Genomic DNA, 19614 nt, shown 5'->3' with positions numbered 1-19614 from the left:
ATTATTATGACTGTAATGTAATTGAAATTTATAAGATTTTGGAATGCTGAAGTAAAGAAAATCATCAATTATACAACAAGCCAACAACACCAAAGCTGGCTTATGAATACAAATATAAAGGACAATTTTACTAGAATACGTATATAAACTCATAAACCTACTAAACAAAAAGCAAACTAAAGTGCAATGTGCATAACCAAGCCTGGAGATACTCATAAACATAGAATGAACTAATGTCTCTCTTTACTATATCGGTTGTGTATGCGGTAAGTATTACATTACACGGCTGGAGCAAACAAATCGTTCTGCAGATAGTCATTCACTGGAAGCACAAAACCATAAACGTAAGAGCAGTTGCGAGATAGCGTTCTTCCAATAGTCATTCCTCTTCATTAAGAGATAGAGGCTATCTGCAGGAGTTAATTCAAACAGCCTTTGAAAGGGCTAAAAGAACTAGGCAGGATTTGTTGGTACCGAAACCTAAAAGCAAACAGGACAGGCTTTTTTGTTCTATAGAGTACAATTATTTATCTTCTCCTATTTAAAGGGTGATTAAGCGACAGTGTACTGTAATTGATAACTAATAAAAATTATTATTAAACAAATCTGATGATAGCTTGGCCAGTCCAATACAAAAATTTCTTAATTTTTACATTTTTGTTTCTCCCTCAAATGTCTTAGCAGATCATTGTAGGTATCCCATGTAAGGAATGATAATTGGAGCTTTTCAGATTGCTTTTCCAGAATAAATGATGCTTTTATTGCTTTTTCATAAAGGTCATAAGGTTGCAACAGCCAGGGCGTAGGTTGCAACAGTTAGCATATTTTTAATATAGCTTGTGGCTAGGCTACCTACAGGGAAGTTGTATATTTAGAACAAATTGTGGTTAAGATGTTAGCAAGAAATACAGAACTAGGGAGCTAATGTCTTGAAAGTAGCCAGGATGTGGCTTTCTTGCTAAAACTAGTATGTCAAGGGTTGAAGAGGTCAGACCCAAAAAGGGAATTCACAAATACAGTGGAACCTCAGCTCCTGTATGCCTTGGGAGCCGAACGCTCCAGCTCCCAAATGAATGAAAACCGGAAGTAATTGTTCCGGTTTTTGAACAGTTTCTGGAAGCCAAATGCTTGGTGCTGCTTCCATGGCTTCTGCTTGGCTGGAGGACAAGGTGATTAGACAGTGTTCTCTAAGCTACCAGCATGAGTTTGACCAAACTGCGGGAGGCAGTGGAAGATAGGAGTGCCTGGCGTGCTCTGGTCCAGGGGGTCACAAAGAGTCGGACAAAACTCAATGACTAAACAACAACATCACACTCCTAAATATTTCACTTTTTTCTCTATTTTCCTTGTACCTGTTATAATAACCCATTATAATAACCCATCTTCTGGAAACTTCACACAATGTTGTTTGTAGGAATAAATGACTCTGATCCATTCAACGTATTATACAGGGCAGGTGGCAACCCTGCATGATGGGACTATTGATCCTTAGCTGGGGTGGGGGGCAGATGGGGTCCTGCCACGATGGCAGGAGGGAGCAAGGGTATCAGCCTGTTCCCGTGCCCCTCCTATACCTGACCTTCCTTTACGCCCCTCCCGCCCCCCAACACATCCTATACCGGATGAAGCAGGGTTGCCACTTCTCCCAACAGCATGCAGCGGCTTCGCTACCTGTACAGGTACTTCTTTGACTGGCAGGAGCTCTTCCATTTCGCCATCGAACAAGGGAAGTTTGTGGCCATGTTCCCAGAGGAGGAGCCCCACATCCAAAAGTGGGACAAGGACTACCTGCAGGGCCAGCTCCATGGTGGATGGCTTCTGCTGGGGCCACTACAGGATCCTTGGGCCCTTCTTGCACCCCAGTTTTCTCTCTCACACACAGACAGACACAAGTGCAACGCCTGAGCAGGAGGAGCCTCTTCATTTCTCCTCAGTGGCAGCGAAGGAGGAGAGAGAGAAGGAAGAGGGTGGCAGTATAAGGGACTATTTTGGAATCCATTTGAATAAATGGATTTAAATGCTTAATGGCATGCAGGCAAAGCTTGGTGAAAGGGACTTTTTAAATAAAGCAAAATGCCTTTCTAAAGAAGCAGAAGCTCCAAAAGCAAGAGATATGAACAGAAATCACGCAGTATGAAAAGAAACCCTCCGATAAACGAGGGAGCCCAGGGAAACCGCCGCCTGGTCTGCCAGGAATCGGCCTCCTTGGCGCCTAAAACTGAGGAGAGGGTCAGGTTTCGAAAGGCGGGAAGTTGGGAAAAGGCGGGAAAAGCCGTTTCCCTCAGAGAAGCCGCCGCCGCCTTCCAGGCGGAGGGGCGGGGCCAGGGCTGTTTCGTCACTGGTCCTTGCCCCGCCCTGCCCTCCGCCTCCCCCTTTCCCCGCTTCCTGCTTTGAGAGAAGGCCCTGGGTCGCCCGCATGGAGCATGCGCAGCTCCTCAGAGCCTCCTCTGCCCTCTGTGCGCTCGGCTCGCCAAGGGTTAACAGGAGCCGAGCTGGAATCCTAGAGCGGCCAGGAAGTGGGGGCGGGGGTCCCAGGTCCTCCAGAGCGGAAGCCCCTCCTCCTTCGTCCTCTGACAAGGCTGCCTCGATGGCCCCTCCTGGGATCCAGTGAGTCTCCTCTCTCTTCGCCCTTGGGGCGCCTGGGGGAGAAGGGGGGTCCCAGGGCTGCAGGGGGAGGATACTCAAGGCAGGGAGCATCCTCCCCCTCCTTCCTTTGCCCCTTTGGGGAGGGAGAAAGTGGCATGCCATTGAAACCGCCCCCCCTTCCGAAGGAAGAGCCCCCTCCAGGCCGTCCTTTGCTTCTGGCACAGCCTTTCCCCCTACAAGCTGCTCCTCTGCCAAGGGGGTCCCACCCTCCCCACAAGAAAGCCTCTCTCTGTGGGCTCCTGCTCTCCATAAAAGGAGGAACTGGGTGCGCTCTGTCACCCAAGGGTTAAAAGGAACTAAGCTGGATCCCTAGAGAAGGGCGGACAGGAGGCAAAAGCCCCCCCCCTTGAAAGGGGAGGGGTTGCTTTCGTCTCTCTCCTTTGCCCATAGCTGCCTATGTGCCCCTTCTGGGATCTGCAGTCTCCCCTCTCTTCCCTCTTGAGCTGCCTTGGGAGAGAAGGGGGGTCTCAGGGCTGTTGGATGAAGGTCCATGAGGGGGGCAAAAAACCCCAAATCAGGAAGCTTTCCCTGCACTCTCAACAAACTATGATTCCCATGATTCTTTGGAGAAGGGGTCAGCAAACCTTTTCAGCAGGAGGCTGGTCCAATGTCCCTCAGACGTTGTGGGGGGCTAGACTATATTTTGGAGGGGGAAAATGAACAAATTCCTATGCCCCACAAATAACCCAGAGATGCAGTTTAAATAAAAGGACACATTCTACTCATGTAAAAATACGCTGATTCTTGGTCCGTCCACAGGCTGGATATAGAAGGTGATTGGGTCTGATCCGACCCCCGGGCCTCAGTTTGTTCATGAATTGGCTTAAACAGAAAAAGGGGAAATGGGATAGAGAGGAATTAATAGATTAGTAGTCCACATCCCATAGTCAAAGCCTAGTCAGGAACCCTTGTGGTTGTGCTTAGATTTTTCCTCTTCTGCTACCAATGAAACAACAGGTAGGAAGCCATGTTGGTCTGCCATAGTCGAGACAACATTTTTACAAAATCCTTCCAGTAGCACCTTACAGACCAACTAAGCTTGTTATTGGTATGAGTTTTTGTGTGCATGCACACTTCTTCAGATAGACTGAAACAGAAGTTGCCAGATGCTTATATATAGTGAGAGGGAGGGGAGGGGTATTTCTCAGAAGGGTGGTGGGAATGGGTGATTGGCTGATAGGTGTGGTAAATTTGTTGACGACTGTTAATGACTGCAATTGGTCTTACAGGAAAAAGCAAAGGGTTGAGATGTCCAAAAATAGCTTAGCATGTGTAATGGGATAAGAATCCCATGTCTCTATTCAGACCAGACCATTCATTGACGTTTACTGAAAGGACATTTTTATGATCCTGACAGAGTGCCAATTTTATAACAGAACAATGCATTTGCTTTGTAGGGTTTGCCAGCACCTCTAATTTGGACAAGCAGAACTTTGCAGAAGAAAAAAGGGACTCCTTATAATCTCTTGGGAGCTTCCCGAGAGGAAAGATGGATGAGCAGGACTTGGCTGGAGCTAAAGCAGAAAGAAGCCATGTGACTGAAGATGGGAGCAGTGGGGGATTCTGGGAAAACTCTGTGGGGAAGATCCTGGGTGAGGAGGACACCCTCCACTCAGATGTGCATTGCCAGCAGCTCAGGCAGTTCTGCTACCAGGAGGCTGAAGGACCCCGAGAGGTTTGTAGCCGGTTCTACCACCTTGTCTGTCAGTGGCTGAAGCCAGAAAGGAACACAAAAGCTGAGATGCTGGACCTGGTGATCTTGGAGCAGTTCCTGGCTGTCCTTCCCCCAGAGATGGAGAGCTGGGTGAGGGAATGTGGAGCAGAGACCAGTTCCCAGGCAGTGGCTCTCGCTGAAGGTTTCCTCCTGAGTCAGGCAGAGGAGAGGAAGCAGGCAGAGCAGCAGGTGAGTGTGAGCTTCCTCTGGAAACTCCCAAGGGCTCTGAACAAGAGATAGAGTATCTCAAAATGTGGTACTAATGTCCCACTGCTTTATGGATAGGATAAGTAAAGGTAAAGGGACCCCGACCATTAGGTCCAATCGTGGCCGACTCTGGGGTTGCAGCACGCATCTCATTTTATTGGCCGAGGGAGCCAGCGTGCAGCTTCCGGGTCATGTGGCCAGCATGACTAAGCCACTTCTGGCGAACCAGAGCAGCGCACGGAAACCTCATTTACCTTCCTGCTAGAGCGGTACCTATTTATCTACTTTCGCAGTGCTTTCGAACTGCTAGGTTGGCAGGAGCAGGGACCGAGCAATGGGAGCTCACCCCATCGCGGGGATTCGAACCGCCGACCTTCTGATCAGCAAGTCCTAGGGACCGAGCAACGAGCTCACCCCGTTGTGGGGATTCGAACCGCCGACCTTCTGATCGGCAAGTCCTAGGCTCTGTGGATTAACCAGGCATAGGCAAACTCCAGCCCTCCAGATGTTTGGGACTACAATTCCCATCATCCCTGACCATTGGTCCTGTTAAAACAAAAAAAATTCCTTCCAGTAGCACCTTCAAGACCAACTAAGTCAGTTCTTGGTATGAGCTTTCGTGTGCATGCACACTTCTTCAGATACACTGAAACAGAAGTTTCCAGACCCTTCTATATAGTGAGAAGGTGGGGAGGGGTATTACTCAGAAGGGTGGTGGGAATGGGTGATTGGCAGATAGCTGTGATGAGCCTGTTGACGACTCTTAACGACTGCAATAGGTCTTACAGGAAAAAGCAAGGGGTGAAAAGGTGAAAAATGGCTTTGTCATGTATAATGAGATAAGAATCCAAGGTCTTTGTTCAGACCAGGTTTCTCCATGGTTTTAAGTTTCGTGATAAGTTGTAATTCAGCAGCTTCTCTTTCCAGTCTATTTCTGAAATTCCTTTGTAGTAAAACAGCTACTTTGAGATCTTGTATAGAATGTCCTGGGAGATTGAAGTGTTCTCCTACTGGTTTCTCTGTCTTGTGATTCCTGATGTCCGATTTATGTCCGTTTATTCTTTGGCGTAAGGTCTGGCCTGTTTGTCCAATATAGAGAGCTGAAGGACACTGTTGGCATTTGATGGCATACACAATGTTAGACGATGAGCAATTAAATAGTCCCGAGATGGTATGTGTGATGTTGTTGGGGCCAGTAATGGTGTTGTCCGGGTGTATGTGGCAGCAAAGTTGGCATCTGGGTTTATTGCAGGCTCTGGTGCCAGTGTCCGTGTTAGGTCTGGTTGTAGTATTATTGTGGGTTAGGAGTTGTTTAAGACTGGGTGGCTGTCTGCAGGCAATGAAAGGTCTTCCTCCCAGAGCTTGAGAAAGAGAACTGTCATTGTCCAGGAGAGGTTATAGATCTCTGATGATGCGTTGTACTGTTTTAACTTGGGAGCTGTATGTGGGTCTGTCTTGCAGCAAGTTCTCTCTGGGTATCAGTCTGGCTCTGTTGATCTGTTGTCTGACTTCATCTGTTGGGTATTTTAGTTCTAAAAAGGTTTGCTGTAGATCTCTTAGGTGAGAGTCTCTGTCTGTAGAATTGGAACAGATGCGGCTGTAACGTAGTGCCTGGCTATATACAATGGACTGTTTGGTATGTTTGGGATGGTAGCTAGAGGCATGTAGATATGTTTGTCGGTCAGTTGGTTTACGGTATAAGGTGGTGTCTATGTGCCCATCCTGTATTTTTATAGTAGTGTCCAAAAAATGTATTTATTGCATAGATTGATTCATTGTTAGGTTGATTGTGGGGTGAAAATCATTGAATTTCTGGTGGAAGGTGTTCAGGGTCTGTTGACCATGTGTCCAGATGATAAAAATATCGTCAATGTATCGCAGGTACAAGAGAGGTTTGAGTGGGTAGGAGTTTAGGAAACGTTGTTCTAAATCTGCCATGAAGATGTTGGCATACTGTGGGGCCATGCGGGTGCCCATTGCTGTGCCGCTGATCTGAAGGAACAGGTCATCACCGAATTTGAAGTTGTTGTGGGTAAGGACAAATTGGCAGAGTTTGGTGGCAAAGTCCACTGTGGTTTTATCTGAAATGGTGTTCCTTATAGCTTGTAAACCATCGTTGTGTGGGATGTTGGAATACAGAGATTCCACATCCATAGTAGCTAGTATAGTATTGTTGGGAAGATTATTTAAAGATTGTATTTTCCTCAGAAAATCTGTGGTGTCACGTACATAGCTGGGAGCACTGATGGCATATGGTTTCAGAACAGAATCCATATAACCGGAGACACCCACTGTAATAGTGTCAATACCTGAAATGATGGGGCGTCCTGGATTTCCTGGTTTGTGTATTTTAGGTAGAAGATAGAAAGTTCCTGGTCGAGGTTCTGTTGGTGTGTTTGTGAGGATCTGTTCTTGGATGTGTGGGGGTAGCTCCTTAACAATCTTGTTCAGTTCTTTTTTGTATTCTTGTGTGGGGTCTGAGTCCAATTTTATGTAAAAGGCGGTATTGGAAAGTTGTCTGTGAGCCTCCTGAATGTAGTCAGTTTTGTTCATGATGACGACAGCTCCACCTTTGTCCGCTTCTTTAATTATAATGTCTGGGTTGTTTCTGAGATTATCTATGGCTCTCCTTTCAGCATGGTTTAGATTTTGTTGTAAGCGATGGTGTTTTCTGGTCACATCTGTTTGGATTCTGTGGCGGAAGCAGTCAATGTACAAGTCCAGTGTGGTATTGCGTCCATCAGGAGGGGTCCATGTGGAGTCCCTTTTTGTGTAACACTTTTTCGGTGGTAGTTGGTGGTCAGTGTTCTGTTGGGAGGGTGGTTGTTGTTCTCCAGTGGGTTGAGAGGTGTTGTGTTGTGAAGTTGTTGCTTGTTCTGCTTTGTCTTGTTGTGTGTGTTGAAAATACTCCTTCAGGCGTAAACGGCGGAAAAATGCTTCCAAGTCCCCGCAGAACTGGATCATGTGTGGGGATTTGGCAGGGCAGAATGACAGTCCACGTGAAAGGACTGATTCCTCAGCTGGGCTGAGTGCTTGCTGTGAGAGATTGACAATATTGTTGATCTTGGACCTTAAAGACCAAAGGTGCTACTGGAAGGAATTTTTTTTGTTTTGACTATGGCAGACCAACACGGCTACCTATCTGTAACTGGAACTATGGAAGGCACCACACTGAGCCGCATGAAATGGAAGTCCATCAACCTCACCAAGAAACTTGCACAGGTACAGACTGATATCTTCTTTCTTACTAAATGCAAGAACCTGGACATTATACCCAAGGGTCTTAGAATTAAGAACCCTCTACAATCCACGTATCCCACTGAATATGCAAGAAAACTATGCAACACTTTCTCTAAGAAGCTGCTCAAACATCTGATCAGCGTTCTCTACTCTAAACAGAAGCTAATAAAGGAGGAACTCCTTGTATTGGACAACTCTATCAGGAACCACCAAGCTTGGCAAGAGTTCCAAAAGGAAAAAAAACATTTACCACTCTCAACTGGAGCTACTGAAAAAACAGAAAAACAAGAAACTCTCTAACCTTTCCAACCTACAGGCTACAAATCAAAACAAGATCAACAGCTATCTGCCAGTCACCCATTCCCACCACCCTTCTGAGTAATACCCCTCCCCACCTTCTCACTATATAGAAGGGTCTGGAAACTTCTGTTTCAGTGTATCTGAAGAAGTGCGCATGCACACGAAAGCTCATACCAAGAACTGACTTAGTTGGCCTTTAAGGTGCTACTGGAAGGAATTTTTTTTGTTTTGACTATGGCAGACCAACACGGCTACCTATCTGTCATTGGTCCTGTTAGCTAGGGATGATGGGAGTTGTAGTCCCAAACATCTGGAGGGCCAGAGTTTGCCTATACCTGCCCTAAAGTGTTTGCCTCTGCCATTGTTTTCTAATCCCCCTTCCCATTTTGGTTTGAATTTTTGTTGCTCTTTCAGGTTAAAGATCTGTTGACAGAAATGGGTCCTGATTCCTCTGAGGCAAAGAGGACTCCGATGGACACCAGGGAGAGACCACTAGGTAAGGAGGGAGTTATTTCTCTCCTTCGTCACATCCTGCAGATTCGGAAATTAATCTTGGGTTCTTTTCCTCTTTTGTGGGGAGGCTGTTGGGGCCAAGAGCCCAGAGGAGGAGAGATGTATTTTTATGCAGCTAGCAGATGAAAGGTGTATGAATGTCAAAATGCACTCAGTAGGGTAGACTTCTTCACAGGTCCATGTGTAGTCAGAGATGCACTCCTGAACCTCAGAGAGAAGCAGGCATTCATGGCTTCCCACTTCCCTTTGTCTCTGGCAGGTGACAGGATGATGCCAGCAAGACCTCCTCATCCAGCTTTTCATGGTAGCGAAGGGGAATCAGCGGCTATGGAAGCAGATCAGGTAGGGGGCAGGAAACTTGTAGGGAGAGAGGTTTTTAAATAAATAAATAAATAAATTTTTGTTGTTAAAATAATTCAGCATTAATACACACATGTTATGAATATACAAACATACATTTCATACAATCCTTAAAAATATTCATACAGTCCTTAAAATATTCAGACATACCCACACACAATCCCACAGATACTTCTTTTTCCCACCACCATCCCTTACGCCTCACCCCACTCTTGTGCTGAACTTCCAATCTACTCAACTGCAATTTCTTTCAATTTCTATTACCTTCTTTCACACACTTTTAAACCAATTTTCTGCTTCTTTTTCTGTTACACATTGTTATCCATCTTGTTATTTCAGTATTTATAACGGAACTTGTTTATTCTAATAGGAGTTCTGATTTTTCAATATAGTTTTGCAAGTATCCTTTAAACACTTTCCAGTCCTTGTCTATCTTCTCTTTTGAGATCCTTCCAATTTCTCCCATTGTTTTGGATATATTGTAATACTCCAATAATCAATCAATAGCCTTGTGGCTACTGTTGCATATAAATATAATGTCTTGTCTTCTTCCTTTAGACTTCCTGGTACTATTCCCAATAGAAAACCTTCTGATGTTTTCCTAAATTAATATCTGAACATTTTTTTTCATTTCATTGTATATTGTTTCCCAGAATTGTTTGATGTTTAAACAATTCCACCATATATGCATCATAGTACCTTTTCCAGTGTTGCATTGACAGCAGACATCGTTACAATTTTTATTCATTTTTGCTATTCTTTCAGGTGTTAAATACCATCTATGTTGTATTTTAAGGTAATTTTCTTTCAATATATAACACATAGTAAATTTCATATTTTCTTTCCACAATTTTTCCCATTGTTTGAGCATAATATTTTTCCCAATATCTTGCGCCCATTTAATCATGGATGCTTTAACCAGTTCATCCTTTGTTTCCCACTCTAAGATCAGATTATATAATTTAGATTTTTTTTTCTTGTATTAAGTATTTATCAAATTTTGATATTTCTTTTTCAAATCCTATCTTCTTGCCTTTTGCTAATCTATACTTAATTTGAATATATTGGAACCAATCACTAATATGAGCTTTAATTTCTGTATAATCCTTTAATTCCAATTCTCCATTTTCTTCCTGTAATACAGTTTTATAAGTATTTTTCTTTCATATTTAATTTTTTCACTGCGACAATTTCTGCCGGCTATTCCCACCAAGGAGTTTTCGGTTCTAGGTCTTTCTCCCATATTTTAGATATAGACTTTCTGACTATATGCCCTAGGAAGCCTTTATGTACTTAGACTTTCTCATATATTAAATAGGGAGAGAGGTTGAGGGATGAAGGAGCCAGAATTCTTGAAAGAACAAAATGTGGCGTTGAACCCATTTACACAAAAACTCATCATTAAAATAATAAAGTAATTCCAGTGAGATGTTAAAATAAGCATTCATACCATGTGGAGCAATACTTTGGCCACCTCATGAGAAGAGAAGACTTCCTGGAAAAGACCCTGATGTTGGGAAAGATGGAGGGCACAAGGAGAAGGGGACGACAGAGGATGAGATGGTTGGATGGTGTTCTCGAAGCTACCAGCATGAGTTTGATCAAACTGCGGGTGGCAGTGGAGGACAGAAGTGCCTGGTGTGCTCTGGTCCATGGGGTCACGAAGAGTCGGACACGACTAAACAACAAACCATGTGGAGCAAAACAATTCCATTAAAACAACACAACAATTAACAGGTAGAAAACAACAGAGCAACGTGTGGTAGATCATCTTTATGGTGTCTAAGAGGACATTTCCCTTTTCTTTTAGGGTCTGGTGTGCTTTGAGGATGTCGCTGTTAATTTCACAGACAAGGAGTGGGCGTTGCTGGATCCTGACCAGAGAACTCTGCATGAGGAGGTCATGGAGGAGAATCGTGGACTCCTGGATTCTCTGGGTAAGGCTCTCTGAGGATCATCATATCTGTTTTGAAATTTCATCTCTCTCTCCTTGTGATGAATCTGCAAGGTTTGGATGGAACTCAGTAGCACCACCTACACCACCTGGAAATCTAACGCCCCCAGAAATCACTTGGAATGGAGGGCGATTGGCGGTGTTGTCTGTGAATATCCGTCAGAGTGGGTAGGGAGGTTGAAATAGCTTCTGCCAGATTTCTGTTTTTGTTTCTGTTGATTTTGGTTGACTAAAGAGATAACTGACAATGGAGACAGAGAAGATTCCATGATTGCACCAAACAAAATTAATTGAATCTCAGGTTCTCATAATAATGTCAGCTGATACCAGCCAACAAAGGCAGTTAACTCCATAGTAAGAACTCCCATCTAATTCCCTTCAGTTCTTCCTCTTTCACAACCGTTCATTAGCACTGTTCAACAATGAACAGTTGTGAAGGGTTGTTTTTCCTGAGGCTCTAATTAGTTTCTCTCTCCCTCTCTCTCTATATATATATATACAGTGGTACCTCTGGATGCGAACGGGATCCGTTCCGGAGTCCCATTCACATCCTGAACAGAACGCAATGCGTGTCTGCGCAGGTCGCCATTCGCTGCTTATGCACATGCGTGTGACTTCATTTTGAGCATCTGCGCATGCACGAGTGGCAGAACCCGGAAGTAACCCATTCCGTGACTTCCGGGTCGCCGCGGAACGCAACCTGAAAACGCTCAACCTGAAGCTACTTTAACCCGAGGTATGATTGTATTAGTATAACTCTTTTCTCTTTTTATTCCTTTCTCTTACCATATTATTTGTTTATGAATCAAAACTCATTTCAATAAAATATTAAGATTTAAAAAATAATTCATTTTTTTATTGCAGTTGGTGATGAATTGGAAATTAATAACAAGGGGGACCAAGAAGGAATCCACACCGTAGAGAAGCCATATAAATACTCGGAGTGTGAAAAGAACTTTAGTGAGAGCTCCCAGATCACTCCTCATCAAAGAAATCCAATTGGGAATAAACCCTATCAGTGCTTAGAATGTGGAAAGAGCTTCAGTCACAAAGCCAGTCTTTCTTCCCATCAAAGAATTCATACAGGGGAGAAACCTTTTCAGTGCTTGCAGTGTGGGAAGACTTTCAGAAAGAGCTCAGATCTCACTTCCCATCAAAGAATTCATACAGGGGAGAAGCCCTATCAGTGCTTGGAATGTGGAAAGAATTTCAGACACAGTAGCCATCTCACTTCCCATCAACGAATTCATACAGGGGAGAAACCCTATCAGTGCTTGGAATGCGGAAAGACCTTCAATCAGAAGAGCAGTCTCACTTCTCATCAAAGAATTCATAAAGGTGAGAAACCCTATCACTGCTTGGAATGTGGAAAGAACTTCAGTCACAACGTATCTCTCACTTCTCATCAAAGAATTCATACAGGGGAGAAACCCTATCAGTGCCTGGAATGTGGAAGAAGCTTCAGTCACAACGCATCTCTCACATCCCATCAAAGAATTCATACAGGGGAGAAACCCTATCAGTGCTTGGAATGTGGAAAGAGCTTCAATCAGAAGAGTAGTCTCACTTCCCATCAAAGAATTCATACAGGAGAGAAACCCTATCAGTGCTTGGAATGTGGAAGGAGCTTCAGTCACAACGCATCTCTCACTTCCCACGAAAGAATTCATACAGGGGCAAAACCCTATCAGTGCTTGGAATGTGGAAGGAGCTTCCGTCACAACACATCTCTCATTTCCCATCAAAGAACTCACAGTGGAGACAAACAATAGCAATTGCTGTGTAGTAATTTTATTTTCGGAGATTTTAATTTGTATTGCAGCAGTGTTATTGTGCTTCTGTCATTCATATCAAAAACAATCTTATGTTTTATTCTGGGTTTGTTCCCCTTTCGTATGAAACTAGACATGGGAGAACATTGCTGCTGCCCTGAGTGCTGGAACGAATACCGCTTCCTGCTGCAAGACCAATTTCCACCTGACTTTGAGGGCTGAGCCCACACTCACCCCAAACAATTAAAGGACTCCTGGGAGGCCAGAGGGATATTGCTGGAACAGCTCTTTGATTGGGGCAACTGGCTGAAATGTTTTACACGGTTTTAATTTTGGTTCCTCTGTTTTGATTTTGTCAGGTTTCTGTTGGTTAAATGTTTTTAGTTGGTGTTGATGATTACTTTAATTAGGGTATAAATGTAAACTGTTTATTGTTGTTGTGGTTGTAATCTGTTCCGTAAGTCTGTTCCAAAACCAAAGTGTTCTAAAACCAAGGTGTGCTTTCCCATAGAAAGTAATGCAAAATGGATTCATCCAGAGGTTGGCAAGCTAAGGCCCATGAGCCGGAAGTGGCCCTTCTTCCACCCCACTTTTTTCTCTCTCACACGGACAGACACATTTGCAACGCCTGGGAGAGAGAGAGAGAGAGGGAAGGGGGTGGCACTATATAAGTCTAATATAAATGAAATGAAATGGGTTACGGATGAGGTTTCAGTGACATTGTGAAATAAAGGCACCATAATTCACTTCTCCACTGGTATAACATTGTTGAAGTCCTATGAGAATGTATACTATATGGTTGTGTAATAAAAATACAATGTTCATAACTATGTAACCACCTGAATGTTACCTTGGAAAATATGCTAACTATAAAAGTAGGGAGTCAAGAGATTAAAGGAATAACTGGCAAGTTTGGTCTTGCACTTCAAAATGAAGCAGGGCCTATAGAGTTCTTGAACTATAGAGTTCAAGAGAACAAGCTGGTCATCACAAACACACTTTTCCAACAACACAAGAGACAGCTCTACTCATGGACATCACCAGATGGGCAGCATTGAAATCAGATTGATTATATTCTCTGCAGCCAAAAACGGAGAAGCTAGATACTGTCAGCAAAAACAAGACCTGGAACTGACTGTGGCTCAGATCATCAGCTTCTTATAGCAAAATTCAAGCTTAAACTAAATAAAATCCCTTATGAATGTTAGGAGCATCCTACTCTCATGTAGGACCCTGGCAGAGACACATGCCCAACTGGCATGGTCTCTCCCTCCTGGTCGATCGTTTGGGAGCTTCAAAAGCTTTATCCAACCTGAACATCACAGCGACTGATGCCTTGGAGACATCAGCACACTCAGGGATCCGCAGAGTCTTCGCAGTTTGCATAACAGACCTCAGTAGCACAGCATTTTGGCTAATCTACATTTATTTACATATAATACACTTGGAGCATTCTGCTTTAGCTCCTTCTTTCTCATCAGACAGCAAAGACAAAGAACAAGGGACAATAGTCCCACTTCACAGAATACAGTAATACCAAAACATCCTGTCTCTGCCACTTCCCACACTGTGGAATGAAAACATACGCTGTCATGTGATAGACAACAATCCCATGACTGCAGACACGGAGCAGGAATCCCCAACATCCCCCCCTGATTCATGAACCGTGTTGTAGTCATCAGTGTAACTGCAACAAACATACAGATGTCATACACACATTATACCCCTGTATCCCCCGTTCCACCCTTGGAGCTACCTGCAACTGGAAAAGCTTTGGGCCTTACCATCTTGCACTTCTGACTGGTCTTGGTGTCATAGCTCTCCTGACTATCAATAAGTTTCACACATGGCTTTGCTGGGACTTGAAGCCTAGCCTTGTTCCTCTCTGAGGAATCAGTCTTCACCCTTACAGCCCTTGGGCGTGGTTTCCCACCCTTTGAGGACAAACCCTATACCCTTTTCAATACTTCTGGTTCCAAGACCTGAGTCAAGCCACTAGCCACAGCTAAATCTGCAACAGCTGTGTTAGCAAACTCCTGAGCATACCTGGTGGTAGCTGTCTCAGATCTGCACATCAGGCACACATCCTTCACTGTATCAGTGGGACTCACCTCACTTTCAGCAACAGCAGTAGACTCAGTATCTGAGCATTTAGAAGTGGGGTACCACGGAAAATGGGACGCAGGTGGCGCTGTGGGTTAAAGCCTCAGCGCCTAGGACTTGCCGATCGAAAGGTCGGCGGTTCGAATCCCTGCAGCGGGGTGCGCTCCCGCTGCTCGGTCCCAGCGCCTGCCAACCTAGCAGCTCGAAAGCACCTCCGGGTGCAAGTAGATAAATAGGGACCGCTTACCAGCGGGAAGGTAAATGGCGTTTCCGTGTGCGGCTCTGGCTCGCCAGAGCAGCGATGTCACGCTGGCCACGTGACCCGGAAGTGTCTCCGGACAGCGCTGGCCCCTGGCCTCTTAAGTGAGATGGGCGCACAACCCCAGAGTCTGTCAAGACTGGCCCGTACGGGCAGGGGTACCTTTACCTTTACCACGGAAAATACACACATTTCCTTCCGATTTTGCACTGCACTGAACATCCCTAGTGGGTAAAATCTGCTTGGTATGAGGCCTTTGTACTTTGCACCAGCCATCTCCATACCCAAGGAAGAATCTATGCTTCCTACCTTATGACATCTCTACCCACATGTCAGACCCGTCCGCTGGTCCCTTTGCACATCTTGGGTTTACCTTGTCACAATCCCTATCAGAAACCTTGTTTGAATCCAGGGAAAGACCTTGCAAACTACGTTTGCTGAGTGTATCGCTCTGTTGCTTCTGAATCCACACATCAGAAATTCCATTACCAACAGGGTGCCTTTTTAAGATGCCCATTTTTTATTTTAAATAAGATATTTATTGAAATTTTCCAGATTAATACATTGTAAAACAACACAAAAAGATAACAAAAATGCAAAAATACAAAAAAAAAGAAAAAATGCAAAGACAACTAAAAACACATAAAATTTCCCTTTACCTATTTTCTTTTAACTTATTTTCCGGACCTCCTCATACCTCCCTTTCTTATATTCCAATTCCAATTGTAAATTCAGCAAATCCTCACCATTAATTTTTGCTTATTTCAGAACCTTATTTTCCATATCTCTTAAAGCATTACAGCTGGAAACCACTTAATTTTCTGTCCAACATCATTCTAACATTCATTAATTTTACAATGTTTCTGCAAATAGTCTTTAAACTTCTTCCAATCTTCTTCCGCCGACTCTTTTCCCTGGTCTCGGATCCTGCCGGTCATATCTGCCAATCCCATATAGTCTATCATCTTCATCTGCCATTCTTCCAGAGTGGGTAGATCTTGTGTCTTCCAATATTTTGCGATGAGTATTCTTGCTGCTGTTGTCGCATACATAAAAAAAGTTCTGTCCTTCTTTGGCACCAATTGGCCGACCATGCCCAGAAGAAAGGCCTCTGGTTTCTTCAAAAAGATATATTTAAATACCTTTTTCATTTCATTATAGATCATCTCCCAGAAAGCCTTAATAATAATAATAATAATAATTTAATAATAATTTATTATTTGTACCCCGCCCATCTGGCTGGGTTTCTCCAGCCACTCTGGGCGGCTTCCAACAAGGATGAAAAATACACTAAAATACACTAAAAATACACTAAAATCCTTGGGCACGTCCACCAAAGGTGAAAGAATGTACCATCAATCTCTTTACATTTCCAACATTTATTATCGGGCAAATGATAAATTTTTGCAAGCTTGACTGGGGTCATGTACCACCTGTAAGTCATTTTCATAATATTCTCTCTTAAGGCTGTAAGATACCCATATTGTACCCATATTGCCTCCCCCTTTTCCTTTGTCTTGAGCACTGGTACACCTGACCATCTTCGTGTCAGACATCAGCAATCTGGAAGACCAATACATTACAACATAGTAAGAACAAGCCATTTATAATGTCACTTTCGTTCTTCTGGATGGTCGCACGCTGTTTGTTGACATAAACATAACAGCCGCGTTGCATCAGCTGGGCTTCTCAACCTGGAATGAAAAACACGTTAGACATCACAATGTTACAGCTTTTCAGTTCCACGGTCCAGACTTGCCACTGGTGGCAAGTACCACAAAACAAAACGTAGCAGCTGTTGAAGCTTCATATTTGGTGGCACTTAGAATCGCTAGAGCTATGAAACTTCACACCATTGCAGAATCAGGCATGCCTACCTACCTCAGGAGACCATTTCAAATATAAGGAGTCACCAATGATAGGGCCCCACCATTGTATCTCCACCAACCTCACCTCCAATGACTGCATTATAGCCTCTGTTCCCTACTCATGCCTCCTTACTTCTCAGACTCCCGAATCTCCTTTGCCAAGTTTTAAAAACAGTGGGGACATTGGTTCCCGGGCTAGAGATGATCACGGTGTGGATTTGCCAAGTGTGCCTTCCTCTTAGCATGTTTCTCCCTTGTGTCCTGAGTTTGAGTGTCTTCAAAGCCCATGGCACCTTTGGTAAAGGCTGTTCTCCAACAGGAGCGATAGCAGGCCAGTGTTTCCCAGTTGTCGGTGTTTATACTACATTTTTTTTAGATTTGCCTTGAGACGGTCCTTAAACCTTTTCTGTTGACCAGCATTACACTTTCCATTTTAAAGTTCGGAATAGAGTAGTTGCTTTGGAAGACAATAATCAGGCATCTGCACAAGATGACCAGTCCAACGAAGTTAGAATCATAGAGTTGGAAGAGATCACAAGGGCCATCGAGTCCAACCCCCTGCCAAGCAGGAAACAGCATCAGAGCACTCCTGACATATGGTTGTCAAGCCTCTGCTTAAAGACCTCCAAAGAAGGAGACTCCACCACACTCCTTGGCAGCAAATGCCACTGTCGAACGGCTCTTACTGTCAGGAAGTTCTTCCTAATGTTTAGGTGGAATCTTCTTTCTTGTAGTTTGGATCCATTGCTCCTTGTCCGCTTCTCTGGAGCAAGTTGATGTTGAAGAATCATTGCTTCAACACTGGTGATCTTTGCTTCTTCCAGTACACTGATTTTAGTTCACCTGTCTTCCCAAGTGATGCGTAACATTTTTTGGAGACACTGTTGGAATCTTTCGAGGAGTTGGAAATGGTGTTTATAAGTGGTCGACATTTTCCAACATTACACCATTGAGTTGGATTTGTTGCCCTGCCCCCACACAACACATCCTGTACCAGATGAAGCAGGATTGTCACTTCTTGCAATGGCATGCAGCGAGTTCACTACCTGTACAGGTACTTATTTGACTGGCAGGAGCTCTTCCATTTTGCCATTGACCAAGGGAAGTATATGGCCATGTTCCCAGAGGAGGAGCCCCACATCCAAAAGTGGGACAAGGACTACCTGCAGGGCTTCAGGTCCATGGTGGATGGCTTCTGCTGGGGCCACTACAGGATCCTTGGGGCCTTCTTCCACCTCAGTTTTCTCTGTCGCACACGGACAGACACACATGCAATGCCTGAGGCGGAGGAGCCTCTTCATTTCTCCTCAGTGACACCCGAGGAGGAGAGAGAGAGAGAGAGAGGGAAGAGGATGGCACTTTAAGGGACTATTTTGGAATCCATTTGAATAAATGGATTTAAATACTGGATGGAATGCAGGCAAAGCAGTGGTGAAAGGGTCTTTTTTAATAAAGCAAAATCCCTTTCTAAGAAGCAGACAGAAGCTCCAAAAGCAAGAGATATAAACAGAAATTACGCAGGGTGAAAATAAAACCCCCGATAAACGAGGGAGCCCAGGGAAACTGCCACCTGGTCTGCCAGGGATGGGCCTCCTTGGCGCCTAAAACTAAGGGGAGGGTCAGATTTTGAAGGGCGGGAAGTTGGGAAAAGGCGGGAAAAGCCGTTTCCCTCAGAGAAGCCCTCGCCTTCCTGCGGAGGGGCGGGGCCAGGGCTATTTCGTCACGGGTCCTTGCCCCGCCCTCCTTCCGCCTCTCCCTTTCCCCGCTTTGTGCTCTGAGGCGTCCGGGTCGCCCGCATGGAGCATGCGCAACTCCTCAGAGCTTCCTCTGCGCTCCGTGCGCTCGGCTCGCCAAGGGTTAACAAGAGCCGAGCTGGAATCCTAGAGAGGCCAAAAAGTGGGGGCGGGGATCCCAGGTCCTCCAGAGCGGAAGCCCCTCCTCCTCCGTCCTCCGCCAAGGCTGCCTCGGTGGCCCCTCCTGGGATCCAGTGAGTCTCCTCTCTCTTCGCCCTTGGGGCGCCCGGGGGAGAAGGGGGGTCCCAGGGCTGCAGGGGGAGGATGCCCAAGGGGGGGGGAAACCCCCAAGGCAGGGAGCATCCTCCCCCCTTCCTCTCTGTTCAAGCTGCTGCTCCTCTCTGCCTGCCAAGGGGGTCCCACCCTCCCCAGAAGAAAGCCTCTCTCTGTGGGCTCCTGCTCTCCATAGAGGGGAAAGCTGGGTGCCTTCCGTTCGCCAAGGGTTAAAAGGAACTAAACTGGATTCCTAGAGAAGGGAGGACAGAAGGGGGGGGGAGGGAGAGGTCCCCCAGAGCTAAAGCCCCCCCCCCGCCCTTGAAAGGGGAGGGTGTTACTTGGTCATGGGTGAAGATTTCTTCATCGCTATATATGGTCCACACGGTCCCTTCCCATTCGACGATTGTAAATCCTCTCCCATCATTTGTATATCACAAAATATAAATGTGCAGCGATATCTGCGACATACGTTTCATTATTCGTGGCCACTGTAGTGAGTTCCAGGTTCGTGAATTGGCTGGAAAAGAAAAAGGCAAAACAGGATAGAGAAGAATTAACAGATTAGGAATCCACATCCCATAGTCAGATGCCTCGTCAGGAGCCCTTCAGGTTGTGCTTAGATTAAGTGTGAGTAAGAGTCATTTTTCCTCTTCTGCTACCAATGAAACA

At 45.0% G+C, this 19614-nt stretch overlaps 1 protein-coding gene across 1 annotated transcript; it reads left to right on the top strand.

Annotated features, from left to right (window-relative positions):
• The first annotated feature begins 2400 nt into the window (after positions 1–2400).
• On the top strand, positions 2401–13533 carry LOC307209532 (uncharacterized protein). Its single transcript, XM_079964709.1, has 6 exons — positions 2401–2607; positions 4044–4549; positions 8522–8603; positions 8880–8962; positions 10791–10917; positions 11799–13533. Exons 2-6 carry the CDS (start codon positions 4136–4138, stop codon positions 12704–12706), a joined length of 1614 nt encoding a protein of 537 aa, XP_079820835.1. The 5' UTR covers positions 2401–2607; positions 4044–4135; the 3' UTR covers positions 12707–13533.
• The last annotated feature ends 6081 nt before the right edge of the window (positions 13534–19614 follow it).

Source organism: Podarcis cretensis, assembly GCF_951804945.1.
Source record: "Podarcis cretensis genome assembly, chromosome: 2".
NCBI classification, from domain to species: Eukaryota; Metazoa; Chordata; class Lepidosauria; order Squamata; family Lacertidae; genus Podarcis; species Podarcis cretensis.
This window is presented reverse-complemented; position numbering and strand designations above follow the sequence as displayed.

Excerpts from the sequence above, each read along its gene's own strand:
- LOC307209532 (XM_079964709.1), top strand. The coding sequence starts at position 4,136 with ATGGATGAGCAGGACTTGGCTGGAGCTAAAGCAGAAAGAAGCCATGTG. Across the intron at positions 8,604-8,879 it reads CACCAGGGAGAGACCACTAG|GTGACAGGATGATGCCAGCA; the intron begins GTAAGGAGGGAG and ends TGTCTCTGGCAG. Across the intron at positions 8,963-10,790 it reads CGGCTATGGAAGCAGATCAG|GGTCTGGTGTGCTTTGAGGA; the intron begins GTAGGGGGCAGG and ends CTTTTCTTTTAG.